Source organism: Pollachius pollachius (genome assembly GCF_949987615.1).
Source record: "Pollachius pollachius genome assembly, chromosome: 5".
In the NCBI taxonomy this organism is placed as follows: Eukaryota; Metazoa; Chordata; class Actinopteri; order Gadiformes; family Gadidae; genus Pollachius; species Pollachius pollachius.
The window spans coordinates 18,313,996-18,334,900 of NC_136938.1; the positions used below are offsets into that span (position 1 = coordinate 18,313,996).

Consider the following 20,905-nt stretch of genomic DNA (forward strand, 5'->3'; position numbering starts at 1 on the left):
TTTACAATGAAGTTTGCGTTAGAAATAGGGGTTAATTATAAGGAGTCAGGGTTCTGTTCAGCATTGTTAGGGCAAGTATTCTCTTGTACATGAATGTTTATTTTACAATTTGAATATAAATACTTAATATAATTAAAAAATAAAACTGTGTGTACAAGTCAATTTGTCACAGTAATCAGCTGCAAAATTAAATGTTTAGAAGGATGGACATTAAGTGTAAAAACAAGTAGGTATGTGTGATTGAATATATGAAAAGTAATAACCCATGCATGTATGCACAAGAAGCTACCTTTCAAATATACTTTCCATGTAGTATTTGATAAAAAATGCCTGAGGTACAAATATTGTATGAGCGTTAATACAGAAACATGAATTTAAATCAAAATTTAAGCAAATAAATAAGAAACAAAAATCTGCTGGTTAAAAACAGAATTTGAAAATCAACACATTAACATACAAGTAATCTACCAATATAAATGTTGAGTCATCAAATATCAAGTAAATATTTAAATATCTGCATCAGCTCCAGTGATCCCCTTGGAACATTGAGAAATACAACATATTTAGCATACAGTCTAAAAGTTGACCAACAAGGAAAATAAAAGTTAAGAATTCTCAACATCTGATGCATACAACTCTTAAATTAGAAGACAGACAAATCAAGGCATGGCATGGCTTGGATACATCACAAATCCCGATCATGCTTAAGAAATCTACTCATCCACCACACACACCATTTGTATAATGTTAAACAGCAAAGTTTAATGCCAGTGTCATGCATGAATCATAGCACATGATTGTTTTTTTTACCACACTGTGCACCATTTTGAATTCAGCTATTCCAGAGTGGAGTGCATCTCAAGATCCCCAGTTTAGATATGCTTCGACCGCTCAAAGTTGTAGATGTAATGAGATACATCACTTATGCAAGTCTTGGTGTGTGGGAGTGTTTTTAGTCGCCCAACTGCTGCGGTTAAAGAAAAAGCTATAAATATAAAAGATCTGCAAGTGTATTTGAAATTGGCTACGAGATTTTCTTCTGAATAATTAAAATATTAATCTAAATGGTATGTAGTTAAACAATCTACAGTTGAACCTCCCTAAAAAAATTCATTGCTGGACCATAAAACTTAACTGAAAACTAAAGACTTAAATAAAAGTTAAAACTTGCATTGCAAACCCTTTTCTTCAACTAAAAATGACATTTCAAAGAAGTGTGCCAATTATTGCTTCTGAGGATACGTTGGCTAAGATGCCATGAAATAATATTGACATGTCATTGGCAGTTTGAAGGGAGTGTTGCGTGGATACTAAATGCCTAAATAACCTTCTTATGTTGCTGCCAAAATATTTTTTTCAAACATATTGAAACAATAGTATCAACCTTGAATTTTATATCAAGTCCCTTTCATCTTTTATTTAAAATCAATAAAATCCATTCCTGCAGAATGAAGAGGTATCCCAACAGATGGTTACACACAAAGTAAGGCAGTAGAGCCCTTGGCAACTGCAATACCTGCACACTGGGATCCCGTATCCAAGTGTAAGGATATTGCTACTTGAAAACCCTTTTATAACAAATAATGCTTCAACTCAATAAAACCAAATGTGTTTAAGGATGTGCCACAATTTCAAATATAAAGACATAACAAAAGCAAGCACAAGGGGTTCTTGAGCCTAAGTCACGAGGAACCCATAACGGCATGAAGTTTTCAGGAGTGCTCTTTGTGCCAGAGATCACGAGTTGTACCTCCCAGCAGACTGAGCGACGGAGGAGAGTGAGGGCGGAGGCAGCAACTTGAGGGACTTCTCAGAGTGCTGTTTCTGGCAATCAGGCGGGCGATCTGAACGATGTAGAGCATCCGAAGATGCCCTACTCTAACTTCTCCTGCAGTTTCTTCTGGAAGCAGACGGGCAATATGGAGAGCACGGCCAGCACCCCCAGAACCGCCAGAGAGTTCCAGGACACGGCCTCGCCAGCAGTCGTTAGTTTGTACAGGGTGGTGCCGGCGTTGATTGCGACAAATGATGGTGGTGCAACTCCTGATGGTGCAACAGAAATACATGCCGCTTTCAAATGAACTTCCCGTTCCTCTCAATGCTTCAATACCGCATTACAATTCAAATTTTTTAACATTCTGAATTGGGCAGAATAGAGAATGCTAAAACAAACATATGTAGGAGCTGGATTGAAGGAACAGAAAAAGCAAAGCATTATATATTGTGGCCTTACCAAGGAATGTACCAAGGAAGAAAACACCCAAGGGTACATTGATGACAGGCGAGGTGATGTTGATGAACCAGTTTGGTAGGAAAGGGGTTATCCTCAGGAATATGATGTAATTGATCAAATGTTTTCTGTGCTTGTCAACCTGCCAACAAAAAGTCACTCACAATCAGCCTTTTTAACCTAAACCCAGCATGCAAAAATGTAAAAAGGATAAGCTAATGAAAGAACGTGTCGAGTTACCTGCTGAGACCATTTCTTAGCTCTCTCTGAAAGATATCTGTAGACCACTGGTCTGCCCACAAGATAGGACAACATATAACAGAAGGAGGCCCCCAGTCCAGAGCACTATGAAAGAATGAAAAGGACAAGAATAAACCTACATAAAGTACATATATCATGTTTAGTGAGGTGGAGGTTGTCTATGTAATTTCTGCTGCTAGGGGACACTCAATCCAATAAATGACTTCATGAAGTATTGTCAGAACATGGGAGTTGATGTTTTCACCACCATTGCCAGTGATGAAAACAAAGTTGTCATGTCATGTCATTTTATTACTTTAACTTACATGAATTGAATACCCTCTACAGCTGTAGTTAATGTTATGTGGGGTAGTCCAGCGCTGATTTCCATGTTCCAAACAATCATAATCAAAGTAACTTAAAGAGCATGTTGAACGTTGTTGTAACTTCGTATTCTTAGCGTACATATAACAGTGTTTCCCCAAAGAATTTGATTATACTAGGGGTTTGGGTTGACAAGGGGGGTGATGATTGTGCTTAAAAGTTGTTGGGATTTGTGCCATACATCATCCTGTAACTTATCAATGTCCTTGTTCGAACATTCTCTACTACTGTATAAGACACTGTCATCGATAACTCATTACTTTTCATTGGTATTTTTCCTTAAATCAGTAGAACTAAACACGCGATAACTTGCATCCGACCCGTGTGACTAGCAGTGTATAAGCACGGGCAGCAGCCCACCCCTCTATAGACATTGTTCAATATTTCTACACAATAAGCAAATACAAGGTAGCCATCCCTAAACAAAAGCCAAACTAAAATGTTACTAAACCAGAGATTTGACACATTTCAAACGTTTCCATTGAAATAAACCACTGTTTAGAAGTGTATCACGCCGTACAACAGTAAAAAGCAGATAAAGAACTGCATTGCTAGTGGAGCACAGGTTTGGGTGATGAGCACATAGAATGTATATAATACAGACTAAGCTGACTTTTCATTATGTGTACATTGGTGGAAATCAGACTTTTTCATACCAAAAAAAATGCATACAAAAGTAAAAGTCCTCGTTGAAATTCAGACCGTGATCGATTCGTTTTTTTGTAATTCTTGCATCCCTAATAATAATTTGTGAACTACGGTTAGACTGTAAACTACTTTGGCCAGCCGCCTTCTGTGTGGGGAAAAGCCAACCACAATCCTTCCTCCATTGCATGATCAAGTTTTGAAGTGTGCAAGGAGATGTGAATATATGGGCTACACAGAGGAGGTTTGTCGTCAGTGTGGGAGTGAGTACAATGTGTTGCAACCCATTGTTCGCAGCTCTACTATAATTGTTATAGATGGATAGTACAAAAAAAGGGAATGTATGGATCGTAGACCGCGTTGTTCTTGTTTAAATTACTTAATTTACCCGGATAAGTTAAGTCTATGGGTGTGATTCGCTTCACCAGCTTGGCTGCTGGCATGAGCACCTTGTCAAATCAACACATTGGAGTAAGCCAGATCGATATTGAAACATCATATTCATAAATAATGTCCCTTCTGGATTACGTTTTTTGCACGTTTCCCCATAAGTAAGGGGGTAAAGGGAATATGATGCCATTGACATGCAACCAAGTGTAACGGATCGTTACTGTGAATAAAACAATGGATTTCTGTTTTTGAACATTGTTGAAACTAATTGGGATAATGTTAGTACACTACTCAACAACAAACATGATATAGGTCTTACTCTTTTTGGATATGCGGAATGCCATAATATTACATATTACACAAAATAACTACTCTTTTTGTGTAATGAAGTCGCAAAGTGGTCAATTAAGCTCCTCCCAGTTAGTAGACGGGAGACTTTAAGAATTAAGATGAATAAATAACAGTGTTCTGTCCACTCTTACTGCTGGTGAAACTTTGTGATGCAAACTAACGTAGGTCGGCGGCATTTGTGGGAAGGGTTTTGGGAGTGCTGGTGTACAAAGAGAGCGGTATGGGCTGGCCTGCCTTTTTTATTTGTATAACATATCAGTTTTAGGATGAGATTTTATAGTTTTAAAGCCTAATATTTGTCAATTATAATGTTGATTGTATTTTTTCAACATTATATTTGTTCTCCCATTTGCAACCGCAGCACTTGAACTGTGTCTAGAAACAGGAAATGTGGTCGAAGAAGCATACACCTTGCGCTGTGGTCCCCTTTAACATGTCATTTGATCATTTTGATGACTTACTTGATTACAAAAAGGTGTTGCAGCAGAGGAAACAAAATCTCAGGCACTAAATGGCAGTCCATGTATGCGTTTGTACTCATGTTTTCTGCACTATTCTATGGTCAATTTAAATAATGGCATGGATTAATGCGAATTCATAGCAATTAAAACAAGAAAACCTTAAGATATACCCTTCAAAAGTACTTTACACAGCTTATTATATTTAAATCATAGATTATATAAATGATTCTTACTCACCAAGCAGACCAGGAATAGAGCCAGAGGAAAAGGATAGAGATACCCAGACAGGATACTGAGAAAGATTGATCCTGGGATGGCAAAAGTCTGAAGGCTGAGACATACGTGTCAAGGTAAACGTCCAGCATCAAAACTCAATCAAGTGTTTAAAGAGTCCTCCCCACAGGAGAAATAAGCAGGTTAGCATTTGCAACTAAAAAATAAAATAAATTGCAACATTTTAATGAATATAAATAGAGTTGTACCTCAATCTGAAAATGTAGGCCTATTACTAGGTCAAGGCAATGTTCTGGTTATTGCAACTACAATCACAAAACACTGATTACCACAAATATCCTGTTGCCAAAAGATCTGTATGTGGAAATATTTCATAGCTTTTTCAACAGGAAAGGCAGATAATATAGCTTAATTTGGTAACATTATGGCTAATAAAACCAAACAAAGATTTAAACTATTAACTGTGAACATGCTTTTCAAATCACAGATTCATAAATAGTTTTGTTTCATGCATTTCTTCAAAGGATACAAAATATAGGTGGTGAAGTAGGCCATCAAAACCTCAGTGTAGTAGGTGTCCTTGTATTTAGACAGCACAGTGCCTAATGCTTTTGCGTCCTCCATGTCTTTGGGAATCTTGATTTTCTCCATTTCATCACTGTATGTCAAATAACAATAATAGTGAAAATGTTTAGCTGACCTGCTAAAAAATGACCAGAGGTTAAGTTGCAAAATAGGCGGGCTTTGGCTAGTTAAAAAAAAACATTTAAAGTAGGATTTGGAGGACAGTTGCTGGATAAATCCTTAACCCTTTAGAATGACCTGGGTGTCTGCATATTTACTATCAACATGAAGTGAAATCATCATCATCATCATCCTACAAGTGTTCAATATGAAGTGACTAAATGATAACCAATAATACATTCATGACTACCCTCACAGGGAAGGTCAAATTAAATGAATCACAATATACTAATAGGATACCCTTGTCATGAAACAATGAATTAGAAACTATTACTAATTTGGGCTTTTTCATGAGACATTGTTCCTTTTCAAATGGAATGTAGAGAAAACAACTTACTCATTCAGCTCTGGGAAGTAACTGTACACTAGGTACATGATTGAGGCAGAACATGTAAATATAGATAGCAAGATTAGAAGAGACATGCGAGCTGAACCCGCTGGAGCACTTGGTGTGTCTGCGGGGGAAAGAGGCAAATAATGTCGTCATTGCTCAAGTAACACAGAACACCCTGTAATGGAATAACGTTCATGAGGATGGGTTGGTGGTAACGTGAGGGACCCACAACCGTGTCAGCTGGTTAAGGTCAGATCCTGTCAGAGCCAGATTAATAAACGCTTAACTGTTCAAATTGACATACATATATAAAGATAATTTCGTTTTAGGTATTTTTAGTGTTATTGTTATCTAATAGATTATATACACAGGTCAGTCTACAGCACTAGGCCGATCTAAGCTAATTGGAATATGGTTAACAGATGCGGATTATGAACGACAATTTACCTTTCGTTGAATTCACTTCCTCAAGCTTCTCATGTTGCTCTTCGTGTGCTAAAGGCACTACCCCTGCCTCTCGCCGATCTCTACGTTTTTTGGCCATATCTTGCCCAAAGTAATTCTGTTGTATGCCAGCAAAAATTTGGACTTCGGGTCCAGGCACCACATACACCCGTCACGTTATAACATGACCTTTTACCTTTACACCCAGCATCAAGAGGAGAGATTCCATGAGAGCGCCCCCTGGTGTACACATGGGTATACTACACACGTCGTATACCGATTCGTATTTGTCCGCGAACCAAAACCGTTGTCTTCTTTTTGTCATTTGTTCAACTGTTGAAATATTAAAATGTTTAATTCTGAGACGTGTTCACACCTATGATTTGCTCACACATTTGTAGGTATCATTGCGTTAAATAAGTATGTGCATATATTTCAAAATTTCTAATTCGTGGGCCTATTTAGTATATGCTGTTTTTTTTTATTGTTAAAGTAAACGTAACCAGAAAGCCCAGAAAGTTTGCCCGACGTAGTCGCCTCGAATCAATAAGATAAAACTACAAGTCCCTGGAGCTAGAGCTACAAGCGGATGTTCGTACTGCAGAAACTTGGCGCTGATTTATCCGGGTACTTCATGCACTTCTTCCTTTCGCGCCGGTAACTGGAGAGCCGTGCGTCCATGTGCGCAGCGACTGGGAATTGAACGACAACTGAAAACCAGAATCCGAGCCACAACAGACTATTCGCTATGGATCCAGAGTCTTTAATCGAGGCCCTTCGGGGGACCATGGACCCCAATCTGCGTGAGGCTGCCGAGAGACAGCTGAACGAGGTAAAGTTGTTGTGGTGATAATGGTAGTTGTGGCGCGGCCCGGGATCGGGCCTCGTTCGCTCACAACATCAAAGATGGTGTGATCACGCAATCAGGATCTGCTATCGTTAAGTTTCTCAGAAAACGTGTCATTGGGAATTTGATATTTATTGATGTAAGAACGACATTACTTTTGCTTATGGTAAATACACTTGAAGTGTATAGTGACAACTACCCGTTGTGATGACAAGCATTGACCGTATCTAACGCTAGCAGTATTACCAGTCAGCTAACCTCGCTGTTGCTAATGCTAGCCATGGTGCTAATGGTTCCCTTGTCACACACAGTTGCTGCGCTGCAGTTCCTTATTTAAGAAACGTAATTATAAAACCCACTGGTAATGGCATGTGACAGTTAATGACGAGGTATGACTACGGTGTTTGAGTGAAGGAAAGGGCAGATAAGTTGGTTAACTTTAGCTAACGTAACTAGTTGGAAAACCTCCCCTGTTCTGTAGCCTCTGCTCACGTGTCATTACGAGTAGCCAGCGGTGATGACATTTAATTTTCACGGCCCAGTAAAGAATGCGACATCACTTTAAACCTCCATGTTCATGTACGATTTATTCCTACATTTGAAGACCAGCCACTTAGGATTGTGTTACGATGTAAGCTACGTACTAGAAAGTTGACGTAGGTTAACTGTTGGACTCAATGTCACAGTGGCAGAAAAGCCACGATAAGCAAGGCCATCCATGCACGGTTAACCAAGTTGGTCAAATGTGTACAGGTTTAAAGAGCGTCCCAAAAATGAACCATGCGTTAACACATTAGTCAAAATGACAAGCAAGCCTGTTCGGCGAGCTTTAGTGCTCATGTCTATTCTGTGACAAATGCATTGGGGAGTTGTCAATTGGTTTCATATCGGTATTAGTGTTTAGCCTTCTAACATCGTGTCACGTTTAAGGCATTCCGTAATAACCCGACTTGGGTATATTAGGCCATAATGTAAGTCATATACTGCCAGTGTGTCCATACTGATGGCACATTTGCCTGGGTCAGAAGTTCACGTAGACCATCTATTCAGAAAAAGCTGGATAGCAAGTCCTCTGCCTAACTTGCATATATGTATATATAACAATGATGGTTGTTTTATCCTGTAGCACCTATCAGTTTTATATTATGTCCATAGTCAAAGTATTGGCCACCTTGATGGTAACTAACACGTCCACAATATTTCAAACTATAATGACTACCGGTAATAACCTTGTATATTCCTTGACATGCCTACTCACAACATTCCATCTCTAATCTGCATTTTCACTGTTTTCTAATATTATTTACTTGTATACAAATGTTTTGGGATGGGGCCGGGTTTAAACCAGATTGTCTATACTTTCTGATTTATAGGGACACACCCAGGTCAACTTTGTGTCTACTCTATTACGAGTCACCATGTCGGATCAACTGGATCTGAATGTGAGGCAAGCAGGTGAGCCAAAATCTATGTTGATATTCTTTGCATGGCATAATTTACATACTTTGAAAAAACATATCATGGCTGCTATCGTAGCCATGGCAACCATTCAATATTCCTCCTAAAAGTCCTAATTTATTACGTTTTAGATATGTTTTTATGGAAATCCTTATAAATCTTATAAATTGGAAAATAACCTGCAAGGCTTGAATACCCTCCAGACATTGCCATGTCTTTTAACTGTTGTATGTTAATGTATAATTTACTTGGAAATCAAGTGTTTTTATGTTAAAAAAAAAACATTTCACAATAGATTATTGTGAAATGTTGTCTGCCGACAGTAGACTTGCCAGGGCCCATGAGCAAAATGGGCTCTTATTTGTTTACATATAAGAGACCGTTATTTCTCCCAAAAAGGAGAGCTCCAGTTTGTGTGCTGCCGGAGAATACTGTGTGCCTCAGTAACTAAGCACACTCATTGTAGTTGGCATAATTAAGATGACACAATCAAGTATCCACAACGTAACTGGTTAATTGTTCTTTGCCCCTCTGAAAGATATATACACACACACACACACACACACACACACACACACACACACACACACACACACACACACACACACACACACACACACACACACACACACACACACACACACACAAATGTTACATTGGCCCTTCTTTTTTTTTTAATGCTGTTTTAGAGTCTAGTCTGCCAGTATCGGGGCAGTAGTGTACTGGGATGGCATTCGAGGCTTGGGTAAGGGGGTTACGCTCTGTCAGCACTGATGGGCAGGATTATGATTGCCTCACCGGTGGCATAGACACATGTGTCAGCAGTCTAACCCTCCCCCTCCCGCATTCCCTCAGATGCCTTTCCCTGCAGGCAGTTGGCCTTAAAGGGAAGCCCCATTAGCCGCTCTCATACACAATTGTCACCAGTGCGCTTCATTTGAAATGTGACACAGCTATTAAGAATTTATTTTGGGCAACTTTTTTGTTGTTGTAAATTTTGGCCTCAAATACTTTGTTGACCGTGTATAACGTGTTTAAATAAATAATAAAAGGATTCTAATGTAATGTGACGTCACTGACTACTTGGAGAGTCGTAACGTATTAGTCAACCTCAGACAGTACCGCCGCCTCTGCTTGGCCGGCTTTCTCTGTTTTATTACCAACAAGGCATTGAAACTGAGCTCCCTTTGCAATTGTTACATTTGGTTTCCTCAGATGAAACTACAGCATCAGATGGAGCTACCCTGTACTGCATTGTTTCCTCAATAGACTTAAGACGTCAAACTAGTCTGGAGGACATTTTTTAGTAAACAATTTCAGATCTTGAATGTGTCATAGAACAGGCTACACCTTGGTGTAGGCGCGTGAGACCATCAAGGTATTCACCTTTTGCATTGAGCAATGTATATCTGCCTTGGCTGGGCAGCAATAGATTTTTAAAGATGGCTGCGTCTTGCATTGTTCAAGAAAACTCCAGCAGATCAGACCTAGGCTCTTGCTCACTATGCTCTTGCTGTTTAATGTCGAAACAAAAGGCAACAACACGTTCTGCGAATTCAAAGTTTTTTGTTTGGTCCGTAGTTTACACTTTATTTGTTGTCACTATTCTTGTTTTATTTTGGCAGACTGCGCTTTTCCTCATCAACTGAAACTCGCTGATTGGTCCTAGCATAGCAGATTTTGGGGAAGGCTTTCAAAGGGATTCAGGCCGGACTGGCCATCTGCAGAGAGAAACAGAATGTTAACTCTTAGGAACAGGATGGTCTCACGAGGCTAGGGTTGGTGTAGCTTTAGCTGAAAGAGGGGTATAAAGACTACATGTTTGGGTGACTGCAGCAGATGAGCAGCACAACCAGGAGTTTGCAACATCAACACAACCTTGCAAAGCCTTTCAGAGCCTTCTCCCGTACATGTCACTCAAATCAAAGGCAAGACGGCAACGTGACGTCCACCTATATGTTGCAGACCATTGATTGGTGAACTGACAAGTGGGTCTGGGTGTTAAACCTAGCTACGCATTGATTTTACTTAAGACCGGTTGGCATCTGTGTCCTTCATAATTGTCTCTCCACTGAACTAAATGTTTTGCCTATGGATTTGTTTCCCTCCCAGGTGTGATTTACCTTAAGAACATGATAACCCAGCATTGGAGTGAGGGCGACAGCTCCTCCACCGAGCCCCCGGTCAATAACATCCCAGAGGAGGACCGGCAGTTCATCCGAGACAACATTGTGGAGGCCATCATCCACTCCCCAGAGCGCATCAGGTAACCAAAGTAGAGTGGGTTGTTGAGCGCAAAACAAATGGTTCTCATTTGCCTGTAGACAAGTCATAGAGTAAAGACATGATCAACTATCTTTTAAAACCAATACTGGTAGCCTTGTCTTTTTCTTGCACCCCGAAACCCACAGTGGTTATATCCCAAATTGACATTGAATTTTCAATATATAAAGTTATTCTAGGTTCCGGAGTTGCCCACCAGATATATTGATATTCTGGACTACACGTTCACAAGTAGTAAGAACAAGCCATTCGTTGATCTGATTAATTTCTAAACTTTGCCTCCCTGATGGCCTTTCCCATCAAACCAACTATTGCTGAACGCCCATTTTTCCCACAACCTTTTTAGAGTTCAACTGACGACATGCATACATCACATGATCAAGCATGACTACCCAGGGAAATGGACAACCATCGTGGACAAGATTGGCTTCTACCTACAGTCTGACAACAGTGCAGGGTGGCTCGGAATCCTGCTCTGCCTCTATCAGTTGGTCAAGAACTATGAGTAAGCAGATGCCTTCTAAGAATCTCCTTTGTTAAAAATCGCAGCTAAATAAAAGTACAAAGGTTTTGCTCTGCCAAAAGAATATCGGATCATGATGAACTCGGTATTGTCCAGGTGTTTCTCTGGCTAATTGGATCTCTGTGCTCAAAAAGGTACAAGAAACCAGATGAACGTCAGCCTCTGGTGGCCGCCATGCACATCTTTATGCCCATGCTGAAGGATCGCTTCATCCAGCTGCTGCCTGATCCATCCAGCGACTCTGTTCTGGTGCAGAAGCAGATCTTTAAGATCATCTACGCCCTGTTTCAGGTACTGGTGTTGCATTGAATGACGTTTATCTTCAATATTTATCTATATATAGGGATAGATCTTGTTATCCTTTTATTTGGAACTAAGTGATGTTATCTGCATTAAGTTTAAAATTGTATTAGTTGATGGGAGAGTGCCTGCCTAACAGAGGTGTTTTCAACCTGGTGTGTCATTATTCCCACAGTACAACCTCCCCCTGGAGCTCATTAACAGACAGAACCTGACGGAGTGGATGGAGATCCTCAAGACTGTAGTGGACAGGGATGTGCCTCCAGTGAGTTAATAAAATGCATTAGTCATGGGATTATGCTCCCACGATAAGGTGCCTAGAGAAACACTGGTTTCATTGCGTTCCCCTTCCCCTCAACCAGTTGACGTGTTGAAACTCCACCTGACCAAAGAGTCTTTCCTTCACAGGAGACCATGCAGGCAGATGAGGAAGAGAGGCCCGAGCTACCCTGGTGGAAGTGCAAGAAGTGGGCTCTTCACATCTTGGCCAGGCTGTTTGAGAGGTAGACATCGCCTTTTGTTTTATATGTGAAACTGATATTTTAAAGCTGATATTACTAAAGGACTAAACTCTTTCCAGGTATGGAAGCCCTGGGAACACAACCAAAGAGTATGCAGAATTTGCTGAACTATTTCTTAAAGGATATGCAGTCGCTGCACAACAGGTGTGTGTGTGTGTGTGTGTGTGTGATGTATGCTTTGATAAATGTGATTGGACAGTAAGGGACTATAACAAATTACCTTTTCTTTTTCTGACTAGGTGCTGCTGAAAGTGTTGTATCAGTACAAGGAGAAGCAATATGTGGCCCCAAGGGTACTCCAGCAAACACTTAACTATATTAACCAGGGCATCGCACACGCAGTCACCTGGAAGAACCTCAAACAACACATCCAGGTTTGAATGCATATATTTCTCCCGAGATGCCTATACAACAACTATCAATAACAATGGAGGGCTTATCTTGTTGCATATAAGCGATAAATGTAAAGGTCTGTACTGCTAGTTGAATCATGGGTCCTTTGCGTTCTTACGTTTGATTGCACAATGCGGTTACGACCACTAAAATCGTTTTATGTGCAGTACTGAGGGGAAATGTTGAAATACGGAAATGTCATTCAAAAGTACAGATGAAATCATGGCCGCGGCACTGTAACCATTCTGACATGTCTTGTTTCTGCTTGACCTTCTGCAGGGCATCATTCAGGATGTGGTTTTCCCACTCATGTGTTACACAGACAGCGACGAGGAGCTGTGGCAGGAGGACCCGTACGAGTACATCCGCATGAAGTTTGGTGAGTGGTGGAACCTCTCTGGAACCTATTGGATGCAGCTGCGAATGAACACGCGGTCTCACTGGTGCCCTTCTAATGCGTCACCTTCCCTTTTTATTTTAAGATGTGTTCGAGGACTTCATTTCCCCCACTACGGCGGCACAAACGCTGCTCTTCACTTCCTGCAATAAGAGGAAAGAGGTGGGTTAACTGAGCTTCGATCAACGGAGCATGTGAAGCAATTACTTAATTGAATGATGCTCTTTGAGAACCACCTATGGATATGTGACTGGTTGAAAAGACTATTCTGGGCTAAAGCACTGACGACTTGGTTTTCTTTGTGTTCTGTTCAGGTTCTGCAAAAGACCATGGGCTTCTGCTACCAGATCCTCACCGACCCTGCCTGTGACCCCAGGAAAAAGGACGGCGCCCTTCACATGATTGGGTCGCTAGCTGAAATCCTGCTCAAGGTAAGGATGGCGCAGAATGTTTGTAGCTGTGTGCAGTGTTCACCAAGCTTTTGGCCCTTTTTGTTTTCCTTTTGCTTTTCCTCTATCGTGTACTTGACGAGGCTGTTTACAACTATTTAGAGAATTAAACTTGTCACCAGCTTTTGTTCATATTTTATCATTGACTAATGTTGTGGCGCATCTCGAAACTAATATTATTTGTTTAAAATTACACGGCCTGTCACAACTTTGCAATAAGCAATTGTTTGGCTTATTTGGTGTTCTTCCTTTGTTCCTTTAACACAGAAAAAGGTTTATAAGGATCAGATGGAGTTCATGCTGCAGAATCACGTCTTCCCTCTGTTCCGCAGTGAACTGGGCTACATGAGAGCCAGGGTAAGAAGTGTTGAAATGACTATTCTCGGGTCCATTAATGCAGTGTGAATAAACAGTACATCTACCTGTCCATTCCTGAGTAACCCCAGCCTACTCCTTTAATATTGTCTACATTCATTTACTGTAAAGCAACTAGGTAGTTGTAATAGTGTTGTCTTTTAAAACGCCTTTTGCCAACATATAGGCCTTTTACGTGTATAAATTAGAAGCATTTAAAAGTATAAATGTAACATTAAAGGGCATTTTGTGGATGCTTATATCCAAAACGTCTTTATAACATCCATCATTGGTGGCCATAGTTGGAATAATAGTCTTGTCGTTAATTGTATTATTTTTCATTGAATACACAGGCCTGCTGGGTTTTGCATTACTTCTGCGAGGTGAAGTTCAAGAGCGACCAGAACCTGCAGACAGCTCTGGAGCTGACCCGCCTGTGTCTCATCAACGACAACGAGATGCCCGTTAAGGTGGAGGCCGCCATTGCCCTGCAGGTCCTCATTAGCAACCAGGAGAAAGGTAAGGAAGTTCAGCCCATCAAAAGCCATGGAATGCATTCCCAGGCCAGTGCATTATGTTGAATATTGCATATCTTTTATCGTGGCTAACTAAAATTAGCATTCTGTTAATGGTATTAATATTTGCATATATTATCCAAGATTAACAGATAAGAACTTGAAGGTTCAGACATGTGATTGAATCATGAATTTAGTATTTTCTATGCATAAGTCAATACAACTACACACGACTTGAAACACAGCTTCACATTAACAGACCTGCCACTTTTACAACAGAGGTCGTTTTAGCTTATTTCTTTGAATAATATGCGAACACTTGTCCGCAGCGTAGATGGCTATGGTTAGTTGTAGAAAAAAGCTCTCTGTGTATGCCTTCAGGCTGTTCTCCGAACATTATTAGAGAGGAAGAGAAGAGCACATGAGCACAAGAGAACATTAATCATGTTAAGGGTGATTGCATGTAAAAACATGTTTGGGGTTTTCCCATTGGTTGTTCGCCCAAGGATTCAACTCTATCAAAATGCAACCCTCCAAACCAAAAAGACAAAGCGTAGCATTCGGTCAACATGTTTTATTTCCTCTGTGACCACGTGGCCCTATTGCCTACCCGTTCTGCAGCCAAAGAGTACATCACCCCCTTCATTCGGCCCGTGATGCAAGCACTGCTGCACATCGTCCGGGAAACGGAGAACGATGACCTCACCAACGTCATCCAGAAGATGATCTGTGAATACAGCGAAGAGGTCACGCCCATCGCCGTGGAGATGACGCAGCATTTGGTGAGTCCCCTTTTTTTTTTCTTCTTTAATTACGGGAAGTGACTAACTGCAAGTTCCTCGCCACTGGCTACGAGGTATAATAGAAGTGTGACTATGTGGCGTGTGTGACTAATGTACAAACGCCAGCGTGACTCTTTGTGTTCTTGCGGACAACAGGCCATGACATTCAACCAGGTGATCCAGACGGGCCCAGAAGAGGAAGGCGGAGACGACAAGGCGGTCACGGCCATGGGCATCCTCAACACCATCGACACGTTGCTCAGTGTGGTGGAGGACCATAAGGAGGTTGGCGCCACACTCCAAAGCCCATTCACTCACTCCATCCCCGCTCTGGTGCGATGTATTGTGGCCGGCAGAAAGCGTCAGCCGCCCACCATTGGGCATGAGCGCTCTTTCTCTCTCCCCCACCCACAATGCATCAGTCATAAGCTAGAAATAGTGCTGGACAGCCACACGGGTCCGCCGAGGCTCTTCCTCACAGCAGCAGCAGCCCTCTGTTGCGTAACACTGTACTACTCTGAGCTATCTGTGTACCGCTCTTTCTAGGAAAGAACCAACCACAAGCAGCAGAGCTTATTTTTACGAGGCGTAAAGCACAGTCAATAAAGGGAGAGATGACAGTTGGGACTGTCAAAGATTCCCCAGGGACAGAAGTAGATTTATTCAGGTAAACTGCTGGTGTAGAGCTGTTGGCTGTTTCTATGTACTGTCAGTGTCAAAGACTACAGAAAGCTTGCAGGGATTTCCATTTGATCAGCTTTGATCTTTTTTTTATATCACAAGTTGTATCTCGAGGTACGATGTGAGAAGTCTTGCATCTTCATCCAAAATGAGCCAAAGAGGGCTCATCATCACCCCCCCCCCCCCAATCATGAGAAGTGTTCCTTTCACGCATCTGTGAATGACAGACGAGATGGATAATTAGTCAGGGTAGTAATGAACCAGGGAGAGGTATAAAAACAAAATAATCTTGTACAGAAAATTTTCGTCTCCCTAACTAACAGCTGATGGATGGCTGTGCCATTGCTAACTTAGTACTCAAATCATAGTTTATAATCATAAACCTGTTTTGTTCAGTAAGTTATTTTAAATTCTAATGTGTTTTTGTAGATCACCCAGCAGTTGGAGGGCATCTGCCTGCAGGTGATTGGGACAGTCCTGCAACAACATGTCCTTGGTAAGCAGCGCTCGGTCTTCTCGCTCCGCTGCATTCCTGTCCATACATGGGCAGAGTGGAGGAAGGTATGTGGTCGTCCGTCGACTGCTCATTAACCTGCTCGTCCTTCTCTGTTCCCCAGAGTTCTACGAGGAGATCCTGTCGTTGGCCCACAGCCTGACCTGCCAGCAGGTGTCGCCACAGATGTGGCAGCTACTTCCGCTGGTGTACGAAGTCTTTCAGCAAGATGGATTCGACTACTTTACAGGTACGTTGTTTCTACCTGACCTCAGCGTTTTCCATTGATGGTGGTTCACATGGTCTACTTGATTGGTTAACAAACAAAGTAAATGGACAAACTGTAAAAAATGGACCAACTCCTCGGAGGACATTGTGCACACTAGGGGTAACTCGGACCTGTTTCATTCCCGTCTTACAGATATGATGCCTCTGCTCCACAATTATGTCACCGTGGACACGGACACCCTGCTATCCGATACCAAATACCTTGAAATCATCTACGCTATGTGCAAGAAGGTAAACCTGGTTCACCCGGTGGGACTCCCCTGGGTTTCAGCTGTCAGAGCTGCAGCGACGCTTACCGTTCCCTTCTGAAACCTTTTCGTGCAGATCCTGACGGGAGACCCCGGGGAGGACCCCGAGTGTCACGCCGCCAAGCTGCTGGAGGTCATCATCCTGCAGTGCAAAGGTCGAGGAATTGATCAGGTCAGCATCTCATGCAGAGCTCCCTGATTTATCAGGGAATCGGTGCAATTTAACCAAAACAAAATTGAGCCCTACAGCAAATTCAACTCGGAAAATATATTCTTACATTTTACACGCCAATACCTGACAATCCCTTTTTTTTTTATCAAATTTCAATTTAAGGATTGTTCCTGGGTCATATAGGGAGGCTATAAATTTATACCGTTCAGCCTTTGTCCTTGTACCTACAACCAAATCATAGATGTGCTAATATTCAGTATTTCAGCCCTCCCTCTCGTGGAATATTGGGTAAATATAAGGCCAATAGTAGCCTGTATTCTATTTCAAATTGAATGCTGACAAGACTGGATGAACACATTGCCGTCATAAGGAAAAGTGACTTTCTTTGTATAGGCAGGCTGTCTTATAGCAGTAGAGCTGTGCCTTGCCATCGAAAGCTGGAGAAATCCTGAGCTCCAACCCCCTAACTGAGCTTTGGGCGGTTTATTGGTTCTCAAACCAGTTAGTCTGATCAATGTCCAAACTGTTGTCGACCTGAAACTCCTACAAAAATAGTCGGTGGCAATGAATGGCGCACAGAAGTAGTCTTGGACCAGATATCGCTACAAAATAATGAACCAAAACATTTTTTCATCTGAGTGTCTGCACAGTGGACCAGTACTCAGGTCAGTCTACCTTTCCCTACAGGTCGTGCCCTTGTTCGTGGCTGCTGCTCTGGAGCGTTTGACGCGGGAGGTGAAGACCAGCGAGCTGAGGACCATGTGTCTGCAGGTGGCCATCGCCGCGCTCTACTACAGCCCCCCTCTGCTCCTCAACACCCTCGAGAACCTCCGCTTCCCCAACAACACGGAGCCCATCACCAACCACTTCATCACCCAGTGGCTCAAAGATGTGGACTGCTTCCTCGGGTAAGGAAGGATCGCTGCCACCTCGTTACTACCTTTTCACCTGGCATTAGCATGCGATTTGGGGAACCAGAAGTTCCCCACTGCTGAAGCCAGACGTCTGGGTGGGGAGACTGCGCATCACCTTGGCCTGAAACCAGTCCACGGTGTGCTAGGGTTGGAGTTATGGAGATATTTGTACGGACTTGGAGAGAAACTCATCTGAGAATGACAAGATGGCGGTTTCAGAAGACTTTTAAACAAATGTATTTCTACAGTGGCCAGTCGACTACATGTATTAGATTTTAAACCTCTGCAGACACTGGCCTCACTGGACTTTAATTCGACGTCCAATACGCTCAGCTATGTAAGCACTACATTCTTTAACCCGTAAACAGAATGTAGTCTGATTTCACAGCGTTTTTTTCTAGTATTGGTTTGTTTTTTTTACCAAACGGTGATCAGGTGTTGTTTTGGTTCCATTGATCAGGTGGTTTCCATCCAGACAAACGTGCGCCTTCCCCCAGGAATATTTTAATTTAGAAATAAATTTAAGCTAAAGAAATGAAATGTCCCTTTCACACAGATTTCCCCTCTGCTTCCATCAGAATTTATATATTAACATACTGATTTGTGAGACTAAAGCTGAATAGATGCTGATACTAAAGGAACAATATATGGGTGCTGCAGTTAGACTTGAGTTAACTGTGGTCAGAACACATCCTGATGTATTTGGACAGATCCTGTCACTAATGCATCGTTGCTACATTAGTATACATGATAGGCGAAGACCGACCCCCCCCCCCCCCGTGTTGTTAAATGCTGAGCAGTACCACAACATCAGACGTTTCAAAATGCCATTGTTTTCCTCTTCCTTGTCCAGCCTCCATGACCGGAAGATGTGTGTGCTGGGGCTGTGTGCGCTGATCGACCTGGACCAGCGGCCCGTGGCTGTGAACCAGGTGGCCAGCCAGCTCCTCCCGGCAGCCATCCTGCTCTTCATTGGCCTGAAGCGGGCCTACGCCTGCAGAGCGGAGCACGAGAACCAGGACGAGGAGGATGAAGACGGCGAGGATGACGAGGAGACGGGTACGAACAGAGAAACACAAACGCCTGCTAATGGAATCCCCCAAAAAATGCCTTTATACACTGTAGAAATCCATTTAGTGGATAAAAAGAGGGATACGCAGATTTATCCGCTGTACATCGGTATCTGACGATGTTCACCTCGTCGACGGCCATCGGGAAATAAGATGAGATTCAGAGATGGCAATGCCGTAGTTGAACTGTATCGCTTAATTTCTATATATTTCACCAACATTTGAAAGGTTGTATTCAAGGTTGTTTCATACATATATATGATTTTAATCAGTGCTCATTTATAGATAGTCTGATGGGCTGAAACGCTTAAGTTAGAGCTGAAAGACTTTTATTTCCTGGCACAAAAGGGAGGAATGAATAACAACCAAAATTAACAAACCGCAGCATCTGACAAATCGGTACTGGTCCGGAATTGTACAATCAGTCCTAGATGCAACTTCAATTTGTGAGGATCAAGAATGCATGTCTCTTGTCAGAGTCTAGCTCTTATGCGTGTGGTTGGATCCCGGCGTAAGGCGCTGACTGCGGCGTGTCCCTTCTCCCCGTAGCCGAGCTGGGCAGCGACGAGGACGACATCGACGAGGAGGGCCAGGAGTACCTGGAGATGCTGGCCAAGCAGGCGGGCGAGGACGGCGACGACGAGGACTGGGAGGAGGACGACGCAGAGGAGACGGCGTTGGAAGGCTACACCACAGCCGTGGACGACGAGGACAACCTGGTGGACGAGTACCAGATCTTCAAAACAATCCTACAGAGTAAGGATGGCCGCGCCTCCCCCAACCATCAGCGTTGGTAGACCGCTTGAGTTGCGGAGGGGCGGGATATTACTAGTTTGGCCCCCACATTGGTGTAGATGGGTAGTTCCTGCACCCTCTCTGGAGATATTTTCGTGTTTCAGAGGTGTGCGACAAATCGCCGTTAGAACTGTGACCTCAATTTGGGTTCACACACAGCAACCATGAATTGGGTTCAAGCCAGCAAGGTATTTTTTTCAACATATCGCTCATGAATCGTAGCCAAGAGCAATGTACTACTTCACTGGGACGTAGTCAGATGAAGAGTTAGCTCTGGTCCGATTAAGAGTTAGGATAGCATAAAGTCTCTGCACATCGTCATGTAGAGCTGGGTGTACAGCCATGAGTCTAAATGTACACATTTGCAACTCACTCATTTTTATTTGAATACCTCGGGCGTTACTTTCAAGGGCACTCCATAAGAATCCTGCGTCTAAACGGTGTGCCGTTCTCCATACGGATGTGACTTTAACCCGTGACCCTTATTTCTTGTCTTGGTTGTAGATCTGCAGGCGAAGGACCCTGCATGGTACCAGGCTCTCACGCAAGTCCTGGACGAGGAACAGGGCAAACACCTCCACGACATCGGGACGCTCGCCGACCAGAGACGGGCAGCACATGGCAAGTGTCCCCCCCACCCCCACAATGCATGAGTGAGCGGTCGCTGTAGCGTGCTTTAATATCTTAAAATGGTCTGGCCTCCCGGCGCCTATCATTATTTTTACGACATGCCGCTTTGTCTCGTCGTTGCAGAATCCAAGATGATCGAGAAGCACGGAGGATACAAGTTCACAGTGCCAGAGGTGCCAACTAACTTCAACTTTGGAGGCAGCGCTCCGGGAATGAATTGAGTCCACCCCCGTCGTCTTTTTATTACTCTGTGACTGATTGTAGTGAAGTGAAAAAAAAAAAAGCTTGTGTTGTTCCCTTCAATAGCGGTCCCAGAACTGGTTCTTCTCAGTCAT

The 20,905-nt window shown here is 42.5% G+C and overlaps 2 protein-coding genes across 3 annotated transcripts; one reads left to right on the forward strand and one right to left on the reverse strand.

The window, feature by feature from the left end:
- On the reverse strand, positions 1-6,626 carry tmem41b (transmembrane protein 41B). Its single transcript, XM_079737078.1, has 7 exons — positions 6,461-6,626; positions 6,017-6,134; positions 5,465-5,593; positions 4,939-5,032; positions 2,471-2,575; positions 2,234-2,372; positions 1-2,043 (listed from the first exon to the last, which is right to left on the reverse strand). The coding sequence occupies exons 1-7, from the start codon at positions 6,555-6,557 to the stop codon at positions 1,874-1,876; spliced, it is 852 nt and encodes a 283-aa protein (XP_079593204.1). The 5' UTR covers positions 6,558-6,626; the 3' UTR covers positions 1-1,873.
- A 493-nt stretch (positions 6,627-7,119) lies between these two features.
- ipo7 (importin 7) lies at positions 7,120-20,905 on the forward strand. 2 transcript variants are annotated; one of them, XM_079736594.1, is made up of 25 exons: positions 7,120-7,289; positions 8,678-8,759; positions 10,875-11,028; positions 11,392-11,550; positions 11,703-11,859; positions 12,044-12,133; positions 12,277-12,371; positions 12,449-12,533; positions 12,629-12,763; positions 13,062-13,161; positions 13,265-13,341; positions 13,494-13,610; positions 13,896-13,985; positions 14,336-14,501; positions 15,119-15,279; positions 15,436-15,564; positions 16,390-16,456; positions 16,578-16,703; positions 16,875-16,972; positions 17,066-17,161; positions 17,849-18,069; positions 18,929-19,134; positions 19,695-19,901; positions 20,445-20,593; positions 20,694-20,905. In XM_079736594.1, exons 1-24 carry the CDS (start codon positions 7,206-7,208, stop codon positions 20,591-20,593), a joined length of 3,051 nt encoding a protein of 1,016 aa, XP_079592720.1. In that variant the 5' UTR covers positions 7,120-7,205; the 3' UTR covers positions 20,694-20,905. The 2 variants fall into 2 exon arrangements, with proteins under 2 accessions (XP_079592720.1, XP_079592719.1); XM_079736593.1 differs by having other exon boundaries at positions 20,445-20,561.